General features: G+C 33.9%; 1 protein-coding gene across 1 annotated transcript in view; it reads right to left on the reverse strand.

The window, feature by feature from the left end:
* The window catches only part of LOC149785747 (peroxisomal membrane protein PEX16-like), a 77,249-nt gene that overhangs the window by 27,116 nt on the left and 27,342 nt on the right, over positions 1–22,791 (reverse strand). Inside the window, exons 5-9 of the mRNA XM_089979650.1 lie at positions 19,865–19,967; positions 16,021–16,182; positions 10,469–10,541; positions 7,903–8,022; positions 2,647–2,711 (exon numbers count right to left, since the gene is read on the reverse strand). Coding sequence (XP_089835776.1) covers positions 2,647–2,711; positions 7,903–8,022; positions 10,469–10,541; positions 16,021–16,182; positions 19,865–19,967 — 523 coding nt within the window. The remainder of the gene's footprint in view (positions 1–2,646; positions 2,712–7,902; positions 8,023–10,468; positions 10,542–16,020; positions 16,183–19,864; positions 19,968–22,791) is intronic.

Genomic DNA, 22,791 nt, shown 5'->3' on the forward strand with positions numbered 1-22,791 from the left:
GGCCTTTTAGCATGGTAAAATGAAAACAATTAAAAACTTAATAAAGAAAATATTTTTGAGAGAAAATAAAGAAATAATTTTGTTCATTCAGCACAGAAGCTGCACCATTCATCTGATGCACAAAAAGCCCGATGCTAGTTGAATAAATAATGAGAATTTCTATAAACACTAACATTTAAAAGTAAATTTATAAAATTATAGTGCAAAGATTTTTAAAAATAAATTATAATTAAAAGAGCAAGTGAAAATTAACAGAACCATTTGACCTGTACATCATTTATCAATACTGAATTGGCAATGGAAATTACTGTGTGATGTCTCATAGTTGACTCAAGTTAGGTTAGACAAGCTGTATGTATATGATGAGAATGTTTCAGTTTCCACCTAAACTGTGTCAATAATTTGACTGCAAAGCATTCCAGTTACTGGATATTCATGTGAAGATATGATTAATGGATGCAGATATTCCAGATTTAATGCATTTGTGACTTGATATTTGCATTAATTGATCTGGAATAGTAGACATATATGGATTGTATTCATAGATCTGCATCACATAAAACTTGTCAGACAAACTTAATAGCTTGTCAGACAAATTTAATAGCTTGTCAGATGAATTTAATAGCTTGTCAGATGAACTTAATAGCATGTCAGATGAATTTAATAGCTTGTCAGATGAATTTAATAGCTTGTTAGACAAATTTAATAGCTTGTCAAATTTAATAGCTTGTCAGATGAATTTAATAGGTTGTCAGACAAATTTAATAGCATGTCAGATCATTTTATAGCTTGTCAGACGAATTTAATAGATGGTCAGATGAATTTAGTAGCTTGTCAGATGAATTTAATAGATTGTCAAATGAATTTAATAGATTGTCAACCCAATTTAATAGGTTCTCAGATCAATTTTACTACATAAAAATGCTGTGTTTGGGTAAGTTTCCATCAGTTAGTAGACTGGCATATGTCCACATTCTTCTCTAAACAGAGGTGTCTATTTACTCAAATTAGTTAACATTTAAACCATGCTTGTCATTGGGTGGTTTCCATGTTACAGGTCTTCCCCAGCCCTCTATAAATTTATATTCAGACAGAAGTGACATTTTTCCCCAATTCCATTTGGGCAATTGATTCAAAATATGGCCACCAAAATATTGATAGTAATAGTATAAAAAAAGTTGCAAAAGGCTGGGTAAGGAAAATTCCCATGGTCGCAGCCAATCAGTAAAGAGAATATTGCACATTATTAGCTTATCTGGACCAAACAGATTCAAATAAAGTGAAATGTTCAAATGCTGACATATCAGAAATATTAAACTGCACATACTACATGTCAAGTGTACTAAATATGTGATAAATAAATAAGTTTATAATAAATTATGAAATGTTCAGGACACATTCAAAGTGACAAAGGTCTCATAAATTTGAACCAGGGGCATTAAAGAATCCATCTTCTTGAAAATGCTTCGCTTCAGAGCCTGAAAACTTGCATTAAATGGACAGATTGACAAACTGATGACCAAAGGAAACACTATATGCTGCAGCCATACTGATAAGCATAAAAATAGAAATATATTATGATTTAAACATTTTTTGTGTGCAAATGTCATCTTAGGGCATACAATATTTGTTGTTACAATGTACATGTAGTTTTCCCATCATTACTGTTGGACACTACAGTCAAAACTTACCAGTTCTATACCTGTTACAATGTAAATACAGTTTCCCATCATTACTGTTGGACTCTACAGTCAAAACTTACCAGTTCTATACCTGTTACAATGTAAATACAGTTTCACATCATTACTGTTGGACTTTACAGCCCCAAATTACCAGTTTTATAACCTTAAAATGCATACACAGTTTTCCAATCATTACTGTTGGATATTACAGTAAAACCTTACCAGTTCTATACCGGTTACAATGTAAATACAGTTTCACATCCTTACTGTTGGACATTACTGTCTCAAATTACCGGTTTTATACCTTTAAAATGCACATACAGTTTTCCCATCATTACTTTTGGACATTACAGTCCCAACTAACTTATCAGTTCAATACCTGTTATAATGTATATAGTTTTCCCATCACTACTGTTGGACATTACAGTGCCAAGTTACCAGCTTTATACCTCTTACAATGTGCATGCAGTTTCCCATCATAACTGTTGGACACTACAGTGTTAACTTACCAGCTCCATAGCTGTAAAATCTACACAGAGCTCTCTCTCATAAGAATAAATACCTATATAATGTAGATTGCAAAAATTGCACACAAAGTTCTGTGGTCAAATAAAAGGAGGTAACAAAAACTATTAAATTCAAAGATAGAACCTGTAGATTCAAAATTTAATTTTTTTCTTCTTTCAATAACAACATAACGAACCATGTCTGATTGTTGTTTTGGACATGCCAAATAATTATTTATTAATAGATTAAAATTTTCTATGTAAATTTCTGATGAAGCTGAATTTAGATAGCAGGAATTTTGAATGGGTTGGAAATACTCATAAGGACTGAGAGAAGAAATCGTGCTTACTGAGCATTAACTTACATAATATTACTCCAAATATGTGTGTCATTGACTGAAGTTTAGAGAAGAACAAAATAAAAAAATTAATTAAGAAAAGCCACTTTATTAACTTACTTAAAATGAATCCTGTCAGGGGAACATGATCAGAAATCATCCTCAGCATATAGGTGATTTTCTCTCTGCAATGGAGATAAAGATACCAAATGTGACACGATGTCTTAAATTGAAAACCAAAGATACCCATATCTGACATGATGTTTCAAATTGAAAACCATAAAGTGCACCCTAACTCAGTGACTGGGCTGTGTAATGTACTATGATCTACCACAACCCAGTGACTTGGTTGTGTATTGTAATAAGATGTACCATAACTCAGTGACTTGGCTGTGTAATGTACTATGATTTACCCCAAGCCAGTGATTTGGCTGTGTAATGTACTGTGATGTACCACAACCCAGTGATTTGGCTGTGTAATGTACTGTGATGTACCACAACCCAGTGATTTGGCTCTATAATGTACTGTTATGTAACCCAACTCAGTGACTTGGCTGTGTAATGTACTATGACGTACCAGAACTCAATGACTTGGCTGTGTAATGTACTATGATGTACCCCAATTCAGTGCTTGGCTGTGTAACATACTATGATCTACCAGAACTCAATGACTTTGCTGTGTAATGTACAATTATGTACCACAAATCAGTGGTTTGTTTGTGTATTGTACCATGTCCTCCCACTGTAACTTGGCTGTGTAATGTACTATGATGTACCCCAACCCAGTAATTTGGCATGTAATGTATTGTGATGTACCACAACTCAGTGGCTTGGTTGTGTATAGACCATTCTTAATGAGATCCTCATGAATATTAATGTATCACGAAAATGAGGCTAAGCTAGGCAGATCGATAAAAAATATGGTGTCATACTGTACATCGAGTAATGATCTAAGCTGTTCACCAGATATTTCTTTTGCATTTGTTGAGAATTTCATCATGGGTGTCTCCAAATAAAAAAATCAACTATGAGTTAATTGCAATAATTAGTTGTAAAAAAAATGAAACTATTTTTTCAGCACAAGCCATTAAAACTATATCACTGTAGTAAAAAAAAAAGCCAAAATATGCAAGAACAAAAGGGAGGAAAAATCTCTCTCTCTCTCACACACACACACACGTATTTGCTTCCCTTTTGGATGATTTCTCTGACATAACTTACTACAATATAATTTCAATGGCCTGTGATATAAGTGTGCACTTTTCCTTACGTTTATACATATCAATAGGTTTTATCAACAGTTTCATTAATTTGTATTCAGTCACGTTCTTTCTCTCTCTCTCTCTCTCTCTCTCTTAATTTTATTCAACTTGTCCTGTCATCGTTTTCATTTTACTGGTGCTATATCTCTTCTCTATCATTGTCATTTTCATTCTACTGTTTCTATTTATTTTTTCAACTAGATAATAAAATTCACTTTTTCTGTAATTATTACTCGTATATCAATTCATAATCGCTGAGATGAATGCACTGTGTGGAGGTACGCAGAGATTTCAATAACCCTGTTTTGTGGAATGGGACTAGGGGTAACATTTTTTGAAACCTACCATTATATAACACACATACATACACTTATTTGCTTCAACGACAGAACCTATTTTGCGTTTTGATTTCTCTTTATTACATCATTCAGAAGAAAAAATAAACACACCAACATTCATCCAGTTTATTATCTTAACATTCGGCCCCTCATCACGACATATTGCAACAATCCATTTTCTACGACGCTCCATCTTCCTCACTGATGGAATATAGTGGAAGCTTAAATCTATGCGAATTCTGCAATTGCCATTGCACAACGGAACATAAAAATATTCGTCACTATTTTTCCCCCTTGCCAGTATCAATTGTAGCAGCCATGGTTGCAAGGTAAAATGGAGCTGGTGCCTAGCTTAGCCTCATTTTGGATTCGTTGACCCAGGGTCACATGAATATATGAATATATTCTGAGAATGGTCGATTGTACTGTGATGTACACCACATAGTGATGTGGTTGTTTATCATACTATTATCTCAGCCGTGTACTCTACTATGATATATCCATACACATTATCTCAGCTGTGTACTCTACTATGATATATCCATACACATTATCTCAGCCGTGTACTGTACTATGATATATCCATACACATTATCTCAGCTGTGTAGAGTTAATTAAAGGCATGATGTTTACAATAAATGATTCGTTACTGCAACAAAATGGCTGGAAACAAACTTGTTAGTTTTGGTGAGAACTGATGGCATGTGCCTGACCATTTGTAAATACTGGTAAGACAATAACACAGTTGTCCCTCACAATAAGGCTCCTCATTATTAACAGCGTAATGATTCCCTCAAAATTTTACAATTTTGATATGCATCAATACAAAAAGTTGAAGACTACATAATACCGTATATATTTGCAAGATAAGACCAATTGCAAACTTAACAAACCCAGATCTGCCATCACATTATGCACAGGCAGATGTGGGTCTGTGCAGTTTGTTAGGAACAACAAGCACAACAAACATAGACCCTGATCTGCAGGCACATTATGCTACTGCAGATCTGGATCTTTGTTGTTTGCAGTTTGACTCATATTGAAAGCGAGTATGTGAGATACTTACCTTAAAAAAACAACTTTAATCTTCCCAATAATTATTAATCTATTGCCTTTTAATTCTTTCAGATTGATATCAGACAACCAATGCAGCAGCTGTAGCAGTTGTTTTGTATGTGTATGAAATGCACTGTGAAGGTCTGGTTGCTAGGCATCTGCATATTTTGTGTTTACAAAAACACTGCAATGTTTTCTAAATTTATCTGAAGACATAAAACTGGCCATTGTTTTTTAACAATATTTTTTTTATTATAAAAAATTATGATGTTACAGTAAGAGACAACTTTTCTCTGTGTGAGGCAGCTTATGTTATGGTACAGGTACGTGACCAGTACAGAACTAATGGTCACCACTTACTCATAGAAATTAAGACAGTTGTGATGCATTCATGCAATGCCAAAACAAATGATATAATGATAAAGATGAATCCTACATCTGATCCAAAGAGTTGAATGACTGATGAGGTTGAATTAGAATCAACAATGACTAGCAGGTCATCTGTTTGAAGGTATTTTGGTTATCCTGTCAAGGCAAAGAACAGTGCCAGAACAAATGATAAGTCTAGGTCTGTCTGCAGTTTATGTTACACATCCTGAGCATAAAGGAAATACAACTAATATGTTGATGAATCTGGAATGGCACCACCCTACAGTCCTTCTAAAGATGACAAAACCTTTAAGTTTATACATGTATAGATAATGTATAATAATGTAGGTTGTGTATTGCAATGTATATATAAATACATAGCAGAGCTGCATTATTTCACACCTACTCGTTATAACATGGTCCCTTTTATAAGGCAGGCATTGACATCAATCCAATTACATCATGTAATAACATTAACATGTAAAGTGTAACTCACTATAACGCCACCTTAAAAGTAACATTGTACAAGTTTTATAGCTATAATGAACAGCATAATCAGGGATTTACAAATTATTTAAAAGTCAGTTAGTCCAGGGCAAGCTGACTTGAAAATTGAACTTGCACTTGGAAAATCTGAGATTGCCCCAAATATAGTATCCCAACAAAAATGTAAAAAGAATATGGTATATCTTAAGGAACCAAATTATATTTATTTAAACTTTTGTTGGCACCTTAAAACTAAATGATGATAATTAAATTCATCCAAAAATATATGCCGTATATACTAACTTATGAGTCCAAATGCAAATTTCACAGACCTGGATCTACTGTTGCATAATGTGCTGATAGATCTGGGTCTTTGCAGTCTGTTAGGAGTAATCAGTAGAACAAACAGATAGACCCTGATCTGATGGTGCATTATGTTACAGCAGATCAGGAGCAAAAGTATTTGGGCAGATTTAATGCAAAGCCAGAAATGGGTTTCAAAATAATTTGATTTGAGAGAGAAAGAGTGAGAGAGAATGAAAACTAGACTTGGTAATGGTATTTTTTTATACTCATAAATGAATGATTTGTGAACACTTATTTTATCATTTTACTTTACAGGTGCCATCAAGTCACCTTGAAATCAATGACGTGCATAAAAATATTTGACAGTCTGACTTTTGAGAATTTTATGAGCGCACTTATATTTGTCCCTCTAATTTTTCACAAAGTTCTATGTATCGGTTTCCTGTGATTGTCATGTAAACAACAGATCATAAACACTGCTTGTGGTGCTACATTTTCATAAAGTGTCAAAGAAATCTCATGATTTGAATTATTAACAATGAACACCTAATCATCATAAAATCATTGACATGCATCCAAGCAGTCTTTGACAAGTCAATTGTTTACAGCTGGTGATCTGATAAGGCTAACTTCGGACCTGAGAGTTGGCGAATTCCAGATATGCATAATATTACAATTAAAATGTAATGATATTAAAATATAAGTATTCTTTATTTATCAAAACTTGCTTTAAATCACATTACTATATGTGAGAAAATGTGAGGCTGACCTTGACATTGATTACAAGATGGTCACTCACAACAGTGTGTATATTTAATAAATTTGATCTGTGCATTATGATTGTAGTTGTAAATGACAGGTGGTCACTCACAGCAGAGGTCACTCAAGACAGGTTTTAAAGTAATGTCAAAACAACTGAGAACTGACTTAGTGAGGTTTGGTCATTTTTGTATAAGACTGATTTCTGATAAAATTTACAGTACCTTCAGAATCGATGGGCATTATGGATTTTGTACCAATAAATGACAGGTTTGCCAAGCTGTATAACAAGCCTGAACAGATCTTCCTCATCTTATTATTTCTCTATCCCAATAACAACTCTGAAGGTCACTGCAGCTATTACCTGAATCTGAGTAATAGGTACTGAAAAATAACCTCGTTAATGACTGACCTGAAACAGCATCAAATAACAAGTCAGGGTGACCATGACCCTAACCTTTAAGCCCAATAGCAATTAGTACCTTTATTGTTCAAAGGTAAAATAATTTTTTTAAATTAATTTTTGCTGCAAGCCAGTTCTGACTTCATGTTATTTGGAAACCGTTATTTTCTTCTCTCAGTTGTTGTGACCAAATATCTTTGACTCTTTTTTTAACTCAAACATTTATAGCATACTTCCATGCCATCCACAACATATTTTCCTGCAAATATCTGTCCTATTCGAACCACACTGACCTAAATCCCTGACCTCAAAATTAATAGGCAGACAGAAAGCTTGACAACATCTTAGTATAACATGAAGGTGTACGGAAACAGCATTTTATGACAATCTCACTTACTTGGAGTACTTATCAAAGAATGGGGATCTAAGAAGATAATACAATAACATCAGTGTTCTTCTCTTTAATTCTGCCTTTTCCTTTATAGTGAGATCACCCGTATCTCCCATCAAACACATGCTGCAAACATAAATGTTTAGTTAGAAAATTAGAACTCCATCAAAGAAATTCTGCACAACTGCTAGTCATACATTAGTTTTAATCAAATATATCACTCACCTGGCTTACATAATAAGTTTATTACATACCAATTTAATCATACACATTTAATCTAAGATTTGATACAAAAGTTCAATCCATAATTTTTTTATCACACATCCAGATTCTAACTACTTATGTGCCTTCTTTGACATCTGCACTTTGATATTTTTCAATGCAGTGAATAAAACGTTCAGAAATCCCAGTTTGTTTTGAACTTCATTCATTCAGTAAAGCTACAAATATTTAGAAAACATAAAAGTGGGGTATGTAATAAATACAAAACAGTATTTGTGTTTTGTACTGAGTCAGGGGAAAGAACTCATCTGATATAGTGTATGAATGTCTTGGCCTGATGGTATTAATGTATCCATGACTCATATTAAACTCGTTCTTTCTGCCAACTCAGAAAAAAACGTGTATGCAGTTTTGTGTATTTACCATTTCACTAAGCAGGCTTACTTAGAATTGCATAAACAAAACTCATAACCTTTATATCATGTAAATTTTACAAAAGGTCTGATAAGTTTTTTTCTTCTCCAAAGATAAATACATAATATGTATACATATAACAACATTGAATTCATCCATAATTTTCAATGACAAAAACCTATTACAAATATTTATCTAATCAGATGAGAAATGTCTCTCTTGAGGTGTCAAACTCTGACAATTGGAAGCAAGGATGCCTCATTATCAGCCAACTGCATGCAATGATGCCTCATTATCAGCCAATTGGATGCAGGGATACCTCATTATCAGCCAAATGGATGCAAGGATGCCTCATTATCAGCCAACTGGATGCAAGGATGCCTCATTATCAGTGAACTGGATGCAAGGACACCTCATTATTAGTCAACTGGATGCATAGTCACCTCATTATCAGCCAACTGGATGCAGTGATACCTCATTATCAGCCAAGTGGATGCAGTGATACCTCATTATCAGCCAAGTGGATGCAGTGATACCTCATTATCAGCCAAGTGGATGCAGTGATACCTCATTATCAGCCAACTGGATGCAGTGATACCTCATTATCAGCCAAATGAATGCAAGGATGCTTCATTATCAGCCAAATGAATGCAAGGATGCCTTATTATCATGTGCAGACATCACTCATACAAAACCTTTAGGAAATTTGATCATAATCGGATCAAAATTAAAGTACATGTAGCTAGAGTGTTGACAAGCTCTGCCAGTCAAATGCAAGATCATCATTATGTGTAGATCTAACTCTTAATCACATTCATCTGAGATTGTTATATTTGCCTACGACAAATATCCTCAAAATCAAAATCCTTTAATAAATTCAGTCTTCAGAGTGGGAACAAATTCAACCAATCAGATACAAGACTGCCTCAAAAAAATGCATAGGTCTTACTCATAATAAAACTAAATCCATTATTTTCATATCAGTCAGCTCACCAAATCTGTTGAAAGTCATGTCTGAAACATATATTCCAGTGTGGTAAGAAGCCAGCCATTCAGCTGAAAGACCACCTCATTAATATGTTTGTATGTCACTTGTTTAACACAACAGACAACTTCATGATGTTAACCCACATTCCAAGTTTGATCAAAATGGAATTGCTAATATGGGCTCCAAAGTGCACGGCAACAAGCTCAACCAAAGCAATGCAAGATCACCTCATTAATATGCATGGACCTCACACAATATCAAACTTGTCTGATATCATGACAATATAAGCACATATTCCATGTTTAATCCAAACTGAATCAGAAATATGGACACCAGGGTAGTAACAAGTTCAGCCAATCAGATGCCATATCACTTCAATAATATGCATCAAGCTCAGTCATTACTGAACTCATGCAGGATTTTAATGATATAAGCTCATATTCCATGTCTGATCAAATCTGAATCAGCAATATGGACTCCAGATTGTCGTAACAAGCAATTACAGATGTGGATGGACAATGGACAATGATGACAGGCCATACCATAAGCTGACTTGGCCTCATGGCCAGGTGAGCAATAAAAGTTAAAAATCTAGATAATTACAATATTAGTGATGCTAGTAATTTTTTAAGTAGGAATGAACTAAAGACAGCAGAATGCTGACTTGGTTGTTAGAACATTAGAAGAGCTAACAGCTCCAATTACATTCTAAAGCTAAGATGTTGATCATGTGAATACTATGACAGGACTAGACAAAACACATGTTCAATAACCTGTAGAAAACAGAAAATCTGTCTGGGCAAATGATTTTACCTTACTTGTCTGCATTGTTACAGAAAATACTAAGGATATAAATCTGATCTGGAATATTTCTTAACAGAAATTTTTTGCTTTACTGAAGAAGATGAATTTTAGATTTGTCCAGTCCTGTATGGTACATGTAACTACCTGGAAACATCCATTCCTGCTGCTACCAACCAAGGCTTCCATCCATTATTTCCAAACAGGTACATGCTTAGTACTATTGCACAGATAAGAAAAACAATGCTGATGGTAAGAATTAAAATATCACCCAAAACAAAGAAACAAGAGGCTCTTTTTTGTCAAGCCACCCCTTTTACCTAAAAGGAATATGCCTACATGTGTACATATATTATAACATGGGGGTCCTTTTTTGTCAAGCCACCCCTGTTATCTAGAAGTAAAATGTCTTCAAACAGAGTTTAATCTATATCAGTGACCATGCCAAGTGCATGTACTGTATATCCTGACTTGTATATAGAGCCTATGTTCAAACTTAAAAGACACAGATCTGCCGATGCATAAGGTGCAAGTAGATCGGGGTCTATGCAGTTTCTTAGGAGTAATCAGTAGAATAAACATCAAAGACCCTGATGTACGATTGCATCATGTGATGGCAGATCCTGGTCTATTTGTTTGGAGTTAGACTCAACTTATAGGCAAGTACATACAGTAATGAAAAAACTATGGCCTTCATTAAATGTGGTGATATTATTAAGACCTTGTTTGAATATGACTGGAACTGATTCTTCAGCTAGTACAAGTTAAATTAACACATCTGCTGTACATACATGAACAATTGGTAAGTAAAGAACATTTTCTTATGCATTTCAACCTGGCTCAACTACCCACCCTCTTGACTACCATACTGAACCTTGTGGGAGCACAGGTGACATTCTCCCACCTCAAGCTGCCAGTGTCCCCTACAATGAACAATACTAATATATAGGATCATGATAGGGAGACAGAGATGGCTAAAGTACATTCAGATATCCCTATTACAGCTCAGCCAAGGTGCAGCAATGGAGGTAGGATTAACAAGGGTTAATAAAAAACAGTAACAATGCAGACATTCAAGCAGGATAATGAACTGAACTGACCTGAAATATTTGTGAAAGGTCTATACCTTTTATATTGTGTAGTCTAATTTCTGTCTATATGACAAAATGAAAGTGACTCAAAGTTTCTACAAATGCTTGAGTTTAATTTGGATATAATTTGATTTCATATGAAAAATTACATTTTTAAGCAGCAACTGGGGTATCATGCCACAAACATATAACTTATTGTCCCATCCAGTCAAATTATCCTGACATAAGGCCGACCAGTCCTAACATTAACCTGTTACTGCTTCTGGTTCATCAAAGTGCCAGTTATGTTGTGGATAAGGAATATATCTTGAAGGGATATGAGTTGGTACCTGAGGCACATCTACAAAGGTTTAGGTATTGTAGAAAAGAAACAAAAGAAACCTATATTTAATTTGTAAGGGAAAATAACAACTATTTGATAGGTGGTGCTCAGTCAAGAAGGTTGATCAGAATTACGATAACCTCAGCTAGCTTATATTAGTTGAAGAGTTCAAGAATTGAATCCATTGTGATGTCAAGACCTATCTTGATATGCAAAAGGTGGAATTTTTTGAAAATACTGCTCACACAGCTGATGATTATTCCTTGACTCACAAAGTTTCATTTGTCAACAAATCTTCCTCTCAGCTGTGTCTTGGTAAAAATCTCAGTCGCATATGAGTATTTCCAAATTTTGATCATGCACAACTTTTAGACACCAAACTTCTGCTAAGACTGATCAGAAAGCCTTATCGCTTCCTATGTGCACTTACTAAAAGAAATGGACACATCATTTCTGATTGCTACAGGTTAAAAAATAAGCAACAGAATAAAGGCAGAGCTATTCCAAATGATTTTATGTCAATGAGGTCAAGGTCACAGTTTTGAATCGAAAGCAATACATTTTTTGGGTCAAACAAACCAGTGTGATTCTATTTTAGTCAAGTATGGACCATTCATATCTGAAGGTTCTCTAGCACTTATTGGTGATTCAGCCAAACCTATCTTTATTAAAATAATCAGGGACAAAGAATCTTTTCAGAATCTTTTATTATCAGGTAATCTGCCTTTGTCTGAGAAGCCTTTTTCTAGTGAAAGTGTTCTTATTCTGGATGTTCCTCTCCATTGTATCAATTTGATATCTGACTTGATTACTGGACCTGTGACTGATGAAGTAGTAACTTCTTTACCTATAGAGGGTATTCATTTATAACTAGGCAATGACCTAGCTGGTATAAGTTCATGTTCAATCCAATAGTAAATGACAAGTCTAGTTTGGATCAAAAAGTTGATCCTTTTGAGTGAAATCCCTGATATGTATCTTGCATGTGCAGTTACTAGAACTATGGCAATAAGGGCTCTTGAGAATGATGCTGATCAAGAAATTATTCCCTTAGCTGACACATTTAGTAGAAATAATGGTACACTGTGTCTGTCCCTTACCTAACACCAAGTCAGGTAACCAATACTTGTTGACCACAATGTGTGCACCCACAAGATTCCCAGAGACAATTCCTTTGAGAAATATTAAAACTAAAACAATAGTAAAAGCTTTGATAAAGCAATTTTTTTTTTACACAGTTTGGCCTTCTCAAATTTGTTCAATCTTATCAAGGGTCAAATTTTAGGTATGGAATTTTCCAAAATGTTATGCAAAAATTAGGCATCCAACAGTTTAAATCTTCTGCCTTGCAGCCTCAAATTCAATGGGTTTTAGGAAGATTTCATCAAACTTTGAAGAACATGATTTGATCATATTGCTCTGATACAGGAAAGGATTGGGAAGATGGTGTTCATTTGCTATTGTTTTCCTATAGGGAATCAGTTCAACAATCATTGTTTTTAAGTCCTTTTGAACTAGTTTTTGTACATACTGTCCATGGACCATTGAAGCTATTATAAGGAAAACTTCTTTCAAATGAAGATTCCAAGATTAATCTTCTTGAATTTCTCTCTGATTCCTAATATAAACTGTCAAAGGCTTGTGAAGTAGCAAGAATTAATCTTCACACTACTCAGTCAAAAATGAAATTAAGGTACCAGTATGACAGAAATACACTGGAAAGGAGTTTTAAGCCTGGTGATAAAGTTATGGCTCTCCTGCCCATATCTCAAAATCCTCTTTGGACTAAATTTTACAGTCCTTATACAATCAGAAAGAAAATAAATTACTTAAATTATATCGTTAACACTCCTGGGAGACAGAACCATAAACAGTTGTTATATAAATATGTTAAAGGGTTATTTGGATTGACATAGTAGACACAGTTAATTATCCAATCAATTTAGCTGTACCTGTTCCACACAGCATGGATGAAAACAATGGAACACAGTTTGACTGTAGTGACTTCGGTTTCACCAATTTTCAGAATTCAGAAATATTAAACAATCTAGACCAGAAACTTTCATATATACAACAACAGGGAAGGAGTGACCTAAAACTGCTATTATAAAAACATGAGCTCTAGTTTCCTGATGTTCCAGCATGAACAAATGAAATCTGTCAGAATGCCGAGATTGCAGATTCTACACCTGCAAAACAGCATCCTAATAGGATAAATATTATCAAGCTGGAATATTTGAAAAAACATATTCAATATTTAGAAGAGAATGTTTTTAACAGAACAAAGTTAAAGTAACTAGAGTTCACCATGTATTCTTGTGCCTAAACCAGATACTACTTTCCGTATGTGTGATGACCATAAAGAAGTCAACAGTGTCATCTTGCTTGCATCACAATTTAGGGATTTACTGTGGGACACAGTCAAGTTAAATCTATAGAAGTTAATGTTAAGGCTATCTATGAATTCCCGGTGCCTTTTAGTAAAAAGCAGCTGTTGTGATTTTTGGCTATGGCTTGATACTATCATAAATTTTGCTAAAATCTGTCCATAACTGCCAATCTTTTGACAAATTTGTTGATTAAGAAATCCAAGTTTCACTGGTCTGACAAAAATCTCAGAAATCATTTAAAAACTCAAGGCCATACTTAAAAGTGTGCTGGTTATCTGAGCACCAAATTTCAGTCAATTATTTAAATTTTCTGTTGATGCAAGTCATGTAAGTGTTGGTGGAGTATTGATTCAAGAAGATAAAAATTGTGTGGATCATCTAGTGTGCTATTTTTGTACTAAAAAATCAAACAGACCAGCAACAGAAAAATTATTCCACAATTGAAAAGGAATGTAATTTTAATTATTATAGTATCATATGCTTATTTAACAAATATGTAAAAGAAAGGTTTGCTTCCTCATTTATCTCCATAATCAGAATTCACATGTATCATTTAATTCATAGTTTATCATCATTGTTCTCTGCAATATTTAAATGGTTTCAAATAAACTTTATGGCAAAAGTGAATCAGTTGACTGATATATCAGTGATGTCACAACTATATCAATAATGTGACTCAGTGATCTCACTACTATATCAATCACGTGACTTGGTGATGTCACAACTATATCAATCATGTGACTCAGTGATGTCACAACTATATCAATCATGTGACTCAGTGATATTACAACTGTATCAATCATGTGACTCAGTGATATTACAACTGTATCAATCATGTGACTCAGTGATGTCACAACTGTATCAATCATGTGACTCAGTGATGTCACAACTATATCAAACACGTGACTCAGTGATGTCACAACAATATCAATTATGTGACTCAGTGATGTCACAACTATATCAATAATGTGACTCATTGATCTCACTACTATATCAATCACGTGACTTGGTGATGTCACAACTATATCAATCATGTGACTCAGTGATGTCACAACTATATCAATCATGTGACTCAGTGATATTACAACTGTATCAATCATGTGACTCAGTGATGTCACAACTATATCAAACACGTGACTCAGTGATCTCACAACAATATCAATTATGTGACTCAGTGATGTCACAACTTTATCAATCATGTGACTCAGTAATGTCACAACTATATCAATTATGTGACTCAGTGATGTCACAACTATATCAATCATGTGGCTCAGTGATGTCACAACTATATCAATCATGTGACTAAGCGATGTCACAACTATATCAATCATGGTGCCTTTGTAGTTCAGATAATCAATTCTACTGTGTTCAGCCATATCTTTAACACATCAGTGTGAATTTTAATCAAGTGTTTCTATTTATCTCCATTCACTTTGTATACTTATTCAAGACATATAAAAATAAGAATTCACTTTTTTCAATCAGTTGCAAATTCATCTACAAGTTCAATTTATTGTGTATATTCTTTACACAGGCAACTCATAATCCAATAAAAAGTTTCTAATGAGTTTCGGTAATCAATGTTCCCTTGCACATACTTGATGTTTGTGCATCTGAGTAATTGGAGTTCATACTTTAATCTCCATTTAACTATGAGACTAAAAACAATGCAAAATCCACTTCCATATTTTTGTCTTTAAGGTTCACCTTGTTGGTGTTATCAACACTTGCAGCAGTGATTTAATCACCATATCAAGACATGTTTGCTTTTTAAAAACTGGTTCCTTTCCTGGACTAGACATTGTGTTTATGGCATTAATTGAATTTATTTACAAAAACTTTTAAAATGTTAATGTTATGTTTTTTGGTGCATTGATACTGATATCGCAAGGATACAGTGAGCAAGTGGCCTAGCAATATGGATGCCTTCAGCCAACTTTCGTTGATTACTGAGCACTGTTGGTCCATTTTGCCTCAGACTGGTTTTCTTTCTTCCTGACTGATTCTGTGTTGTTGAAGTGGAGGGGAGAATCCAGGTTCTTTGACTGATGGATGGAGCTGGAAAAAAGGCAACATCATTGTACATACACCACTCCCTTGATAACTCACACCCTGATAAGTCGCGATCCCACTTATAATGCAGGGTCAGGCATGGATCCCATTTTTTAAACCAGAAAATACCTCAAAACCTGATCCCTGTTTGTTGAACTTTAAGAAAATCGTGATCACAACTTTGATGTTTCGCTTGTTTTATCATCGAAAATGGTAGATAGGACCTGGAAATTTTAATTAACACTAAGAAATATCAAATTTAAAAATAGGTCATAAAATTTGTTACATTTTCTTATCAAATGACATTCCTTGTACACCACAATTAAAGATATTTAATGAAATTTTGATCAATGAAATTGTCTCTCACAAAGAGTGGAAACTACTTTAATAAATAAATACAAATTAAATTTTTTTTATCAACTGAAATTTGTGTTCCAGTTCTATCTTTTAGTTCCTTTTAAGTGTAATCATCATAAATGCAATGTGTCCTCTTGCAATTAAACGAAAAATGTATCAATCTACCGTAACACTATGTCCGCGAGCATTTCTTTGAGAACCTATTTAAGTACTAACCATGTTTTGATAACTGACTTCCGGAAGTATTTGTTGTATTGCTGCACTGAATTAAAAGCTGGCCTCCTTTGTATTATCATGTTAATTATGTCTTTTGGATCAAATAAAGGAGGGGGAATAAAATAAAAGTTAAAAGGCACAAAATTCCTACAAACTTAAATATCTAGCGGCCCTGGTCATATGTTGGGTAAACTCAATTCACTTGATCAATCAAACACTTATAAATGTTATTGTGTATGTAACATAAACTACCTTAAATTAACCGACTCTTTCATAGCTGTGATGAAAGATAACAAGGCAGCCAAGTGAAATGAATACTTCGTAAAATAAAGAGAATGTTCTCACAATATTGTACTAATTGAGCAATACAAAAATTGAGTATCAAAGTAGATGATTGTCTCATGAAATAAATGTCGCAGGTTTGTAAAGAAAAGGAATCTTGTTTGGTGGTTGATCAACAGTTAGTCTAGTTCCCTGCTCTACAGACTCCAGATTTGACAGGATAATATTAAACACCACTATCTACAGGAACCAGGCTCATCAAGAAAACAAAAAGCAGTGACGTAATACACAGATCTTTTGTTCGCGTACACGTGATGGTTGTTTAAACCAGTTGAAATGATCTTTCATATGTTGGACATTTTGAAAATAAATGTTATTTAAACAGAATAACGAACAACTTCATTAGAAAAAGCGTGTTATTAAAATTATTATCAACGTGATTGTAAAATGAGGATTCAGTCCATAAACAGCCCAGTTCACTAATGCTCCTCCCCCCACAAGGTTTTCTTGATGTCAAAGCGATTTTTTTCAATTTTTGGAGGTCCTGGGGTAACTTGTTTCTCACTTATAGTGCGGTCCATGTTTGTGGACCCCGTTGTGCACGAGTTATCGAGGAAGAGGTGTATAATGACTCCTCAAATTTCTGAACCAAGGCACACTTGGGCCTGGTGTCACTATTAAGCCCTCTTTAACTATGTGACACTAACCTAACTAAATTGACAATAGCAACAAATTTAGAGCTGGCGAAATGACTCTATAAATTTAAATGACAGATTAATGAAGGCTCAGAATTCTGCCACTCCATGAACCAAATTAATAGTCAACATTTTTTAATGTAATGACTATAGATGACAAACATGTTTTAAAATGCAGGTTAATTGCAATGCTTCATAATGGTAATTGGCAAATAATGTTATAAATTGCAGAAACAAAGTGATAACTTTCCAACTCTTTCAGTTTTTTAATTTCATTCTAAAATTGATAATTCTTGCCAATAATTCTTTCTTCATTTTCTGTTTTCTATTTATTTTCATTTAACTTACCCACTTATTAAGTTTGTTTATTTCTCTTTGTCTTCTGAATGGAACCACTTAATTACATCCCAATGAAGATGGTTTGAGTTGTCAACCTTATAATCTTTAATTGTTCTTATATAGAGCCATGGTGGCTTGGACATTAGCATGTTGGACTTATAATTATAAAGAATGCAGGCTGGAATTCTGCCACTGAATCAACCTTGGTGATCGTAGTCATCATTCACAAATTCATTTCTGGAGCAATACATCAAAAATCATTTAATATATCTCTATGAAACTTTATGCACATACAAGGCTAGATGTACCACTTGCTATTATGAATTCTTCACTTTCAATAATTTTTAGTTTTTGACCATTTGTCTGTTCATCCATTCATCTATCATTAACACTTTTGCTTCTAAAGGAAAACGCCCAAGCCATTCAACTGATATGTATAACATCTAGGTTGTACATATCACTTTTGTGGTCAAGATTTTGCTTTTAGCTTTTTGTATTCTTCGTTTAAAATGATAAACAGAAAATTATATTCTGACTCCCAGGTTTGTTGTTATTCAACCATATCACCATTGCAAATAATGTACTGACCCAAATTAAACACGCAAACAAACACAATGCTTATCATTTCCCAGTATACTTTGTATAAATACAAACTTCCTGTATATGAAATCTAAAATGAATCCTCGTTTTCTAATAGACATTTTGGCAGGGTTGTGGACAAAGTGGACTCCCTCTTTTTTCTCATAAACAAGGGGCATAAAGGTATTCATTTAGCCAATTTTAAAACCTCGTTTGACTTTAATTTCTTACACAATAAGAATTTTTTTAAAAAAAATTCTCATTGTTTATCTTGTAAATAAAATAATAAATAATAAAGAACTTGTATGCAATAATGTATTCCTGTTTAGGACCTAAGGAACTTGTATGCAGAAATTGCCCCTGTTTAGGACCCAAGGAACTTTCTCACCGGCAATCATTTGTTACTTCTCTTTGTCAATATTTATAAATCTATGCCCTTAGCCACTCAATATTTATAAATCTATGTTCTTAGTCACTCTGTATTTATAAATCCATGATCTTAGTCACTTGATATAATCTATGCTCTTAGTCATTCAATATAATCTATGCTCTTAGTCACTCAGTATTTAAAATCAATGTTCTTAGTCACTCGACATTTATAATCTATGCTCTTAGTCACTTGATATTTATAATCTATGCTCTAAGTCACTCAATATAATCATGCCCTTAGTCACTAGATATTTATCATCTATGCTCTTAGTCACTCGATATTTATAATATATTCTCTTAGTCACTCAATATAATCAATGTTCTAAGTCACTTGATATTTATAATCTATGCTGTTAGTCACTCAATATTTATAATCTATGCTCTTAGTCATTCAATATAATCAATGCTCTTAGTCACTCAATATAATCAATGCTCTAAGTCACTCGATATTTATCATCTATGCTCGTAGTCACTCGATATTTATAATCTATGCTCTTAGTCACTCAATATAATCAACGCTCTTAGTCACCAGACATTTATAAATAATGCTCTTAATCACTCAATATTCAAAATCTATGCTCTTACACACTCAATATTTATAATATATGCTCTTAGTCACTGGATATTTATAATCTATGCTCTTAGTCACTGGATATTTATAATCTATGCTCTTAGTCACTCAATATTTATTATCTATGCTCTTAGTCACTATATTAATTAATGATAACAGCTTGGCAATCATATTCTGTACTCTGCGTATACAGTTGGACAGTGAAAATGATGTAGCTGACCTCCTTCCAGCTTCCGCATTTGACGTCCTGATGTGCTAAGTGTGAAGGTACTTGCTTCTGGTTCACTGTATTCTATATCTTCATCTATGGCTTTCTCGATAGACTATCCAAGAAATGGAAGACAAATATAAATCAAAATGAAACTAAGCTTGCATTTGTCTTGTTAAAAAGTGAATCAATTTTTAACTTAGCCTATGTTTTAAGTGCTTCAAATGTGGCCTTAAGTGCAGTCTAGCTGGGTTTTTTTATGAACAGCATATGGGAAACAAAAATTCATCTGCAAGATTAAAAATGTAAGGTTAAATTGACCTTTAATGAAATTCTCATTCAGTAAATTTCAGTCATTTAACAAATATTATCCTGACTTATAAACTTTTAGGTGCCATCTGAACTTTGATGGTGCCTAAACTCAGTGCTGTGTATATATTTATGACAAAATATGTATAAAATATACTTTGACACTTTACAACCAAAAAAAACCAAAAACATAGGCCAGAAATGAAATTGTTATAAATTATATTTTACTACAAATACCGACATTGTCACATTAACATTAGAAATTCATTTCTGCTGAATCCGAAATCCAGCTTTCCTGGAAAGAGATTCATCCTTCCCATGTATATTAAATATAGACAATAAAGAAAGTATCTTAAGGGAAATAACTCATCCAAGATAATACTTTAATTACCTCTTGTTACTGCTATGTGGCTACCATGTAAGCCATATGTTCTTTTGTTTAAGCTTGAATGCTGCATCCATGTTGATGCTCACATTTGAAGAAGGTGTCAGTGGGTTTAATTTTAAATTCAATATTATTGGGTAAATTTCTGGGAGACACAGAATTTAAAATAACAATTCCCTTGCTCCAATGAATACAGTACTTGATCACATTAACATTAGCAGAATAGGAAAGAGGAAATGTATGAGCACCCAACCTTGGTAACTTTTGGGAGGCCAATATGGCATTGGCACTCATGTGAAGGATAAATACCACTCTCTCAATGAGAGGCAGCACAACCAAGGGACAGTAGCTAACAACACATAATTACCATAAAGCCTAGACTGAGTACAGATAAATACCACTCTCTCAATGAGAGGCAGCACAACCAAGGGACAGTAGCTAACAACACATAACTACCATAAAGCCTAGACTGAGTACAGATAAATGTAGGGCATTTCCTTACTGAAGAACATTCAGCCAAATCTAGTGAAAACTTCAAACCATTGCCTTGGATGAGGTTATGCTGGCATTAACAAGGTCTGGGCATCCTCTACCAGACCCACTTGATTCATCTCTCTTCACTGCAAGGCTAAATCCTGAAGACAAAGCTAGAGAAAGCTGTATATGTGCAAGTTGAATTGAACAGTTGTATCTGAATGCAATATTTAGATGAAATGGATCTGAACTGCAACACTCAAAGATGAAATGAATCTGAACTGCAACACTCAAAGATGAAATGGATCTGAACTGCAACACTCAAAGATGAAATGGATCTGAATGCAACACTTAAAGATGAAATGGATCTGAATGCAATGCTCAAAGATGAAATGGATCTGAATTACAACATTCAAAGATGAAATGGATCTGAATGCAACACTCAAAGATGAAATGGATCTGAATGCAATACTCAAAGATGAAATGGATCTGAATTACAACATGCAAAGATGAAATGGATCTGAATTGCAATACTCAAAGATGAAATGGATCTGAATTGCAATACCCAAAGATGAAATGGATCTGAATTACAACACTCAAAGATGAAATGGATCTGAATGCAACACTCAAAGATGAAATGGATCTGAATTACAACACTCAAAGATGAAATGGATCTGAATTACAACACTCAAAGATGAAATGGATCTGAATTGCAATACTCAAAGATGAAATGGATCTGAATTTTTGCTCTAACACAAGCATCTACTAGAATAAATCTAACTTGACTTTTAGTACCAAATACCTACAGACTGGTTCTGTATCAGATATGAATTAGAACAAAGAATCTGCAAGCAAAGATTAAAAATTAGAAAACCAGTCTGTTCTCTCCTAACTAAGCCATACAGCTGCTATAAATAGAAACTGAGGTCAAAAGTTTGAAAGTAAAACTAGCGTGCTTCTTGGAAATAGGGCAGCTGCTATAAATAGACCATAATACTGTTAGGAAAGTGCATGCAAGGCTACGGACAAGTGTACTCTTATGCTGTAGTTACGCAGAAGCCATCTTTTCTAGAATATGGTCTGAAAGATTAATAGGATGTTAATAAAATTAAGAAAAATTATTAATTTTTTCGGGAGGGGGACATTCCAAAAATGTGTAATCCAAATACATTTATGCCTAGGGTGTAATTTAGTGAAAAAAAAGTGTAATAATTATGCCAAAAGCATAATGGTTGGCATGTATGTGTTAAATTTAAACAATATTCACATCAATTTATGAATTTTAGCCATACTAAAATCAGAAAATAAACCACAACATTAAAATTGCCAGCAATTAGTTTCAATCCTGAAAATGATCACTGTGAATGCTGTAGCATCACCATTCCCACAAAAGAAACTTACAAGAGTGAACACCTGGCATTACTGTACCGTGTATATACACATGTTAATTACCATCATTAAATGAAATAGAGGAATGAAGAAACATACCATGCAGCTTGTGTGCCCTCAAAAAAATAATTCAGAATAAATGTTTTTTTAGTAAACAATGCTAAATGCCTTTTGAGTTGAGAGTAAGGAAATATGGTGTGATATAAAATATGGGAAAAATAGTTGCCAAATGTATGGTAGCTTGAGACCGAGTATTCAGGCACCACTAGTTACAACAAAATAGGGCATCATTTATTTGCCAATCAATTTCTGGTGTTTACAAAACACACACACTGTAGAACATGGTTCTTTGAATTATGTCGGCGAGCCAGTCATTTTCACA

The sequence above is a fragment of the Sinohyriopsis cumingii genome, chromosome 13 (assembly GCF_028554795.1).
Source record: "Sinohyriopsis cumingii isolate HCF-2022 chromosome 13, ASM2855479v2, whole genome shotgun sequence".
Taxonomy (NCBI): domain Eukaryota; kingdom Metazoa; phylum Mollusca; class Bivalvia; order Unionida; family Unionidae; genus Sinohyriopsis; species Sinohyriopsis cumingii.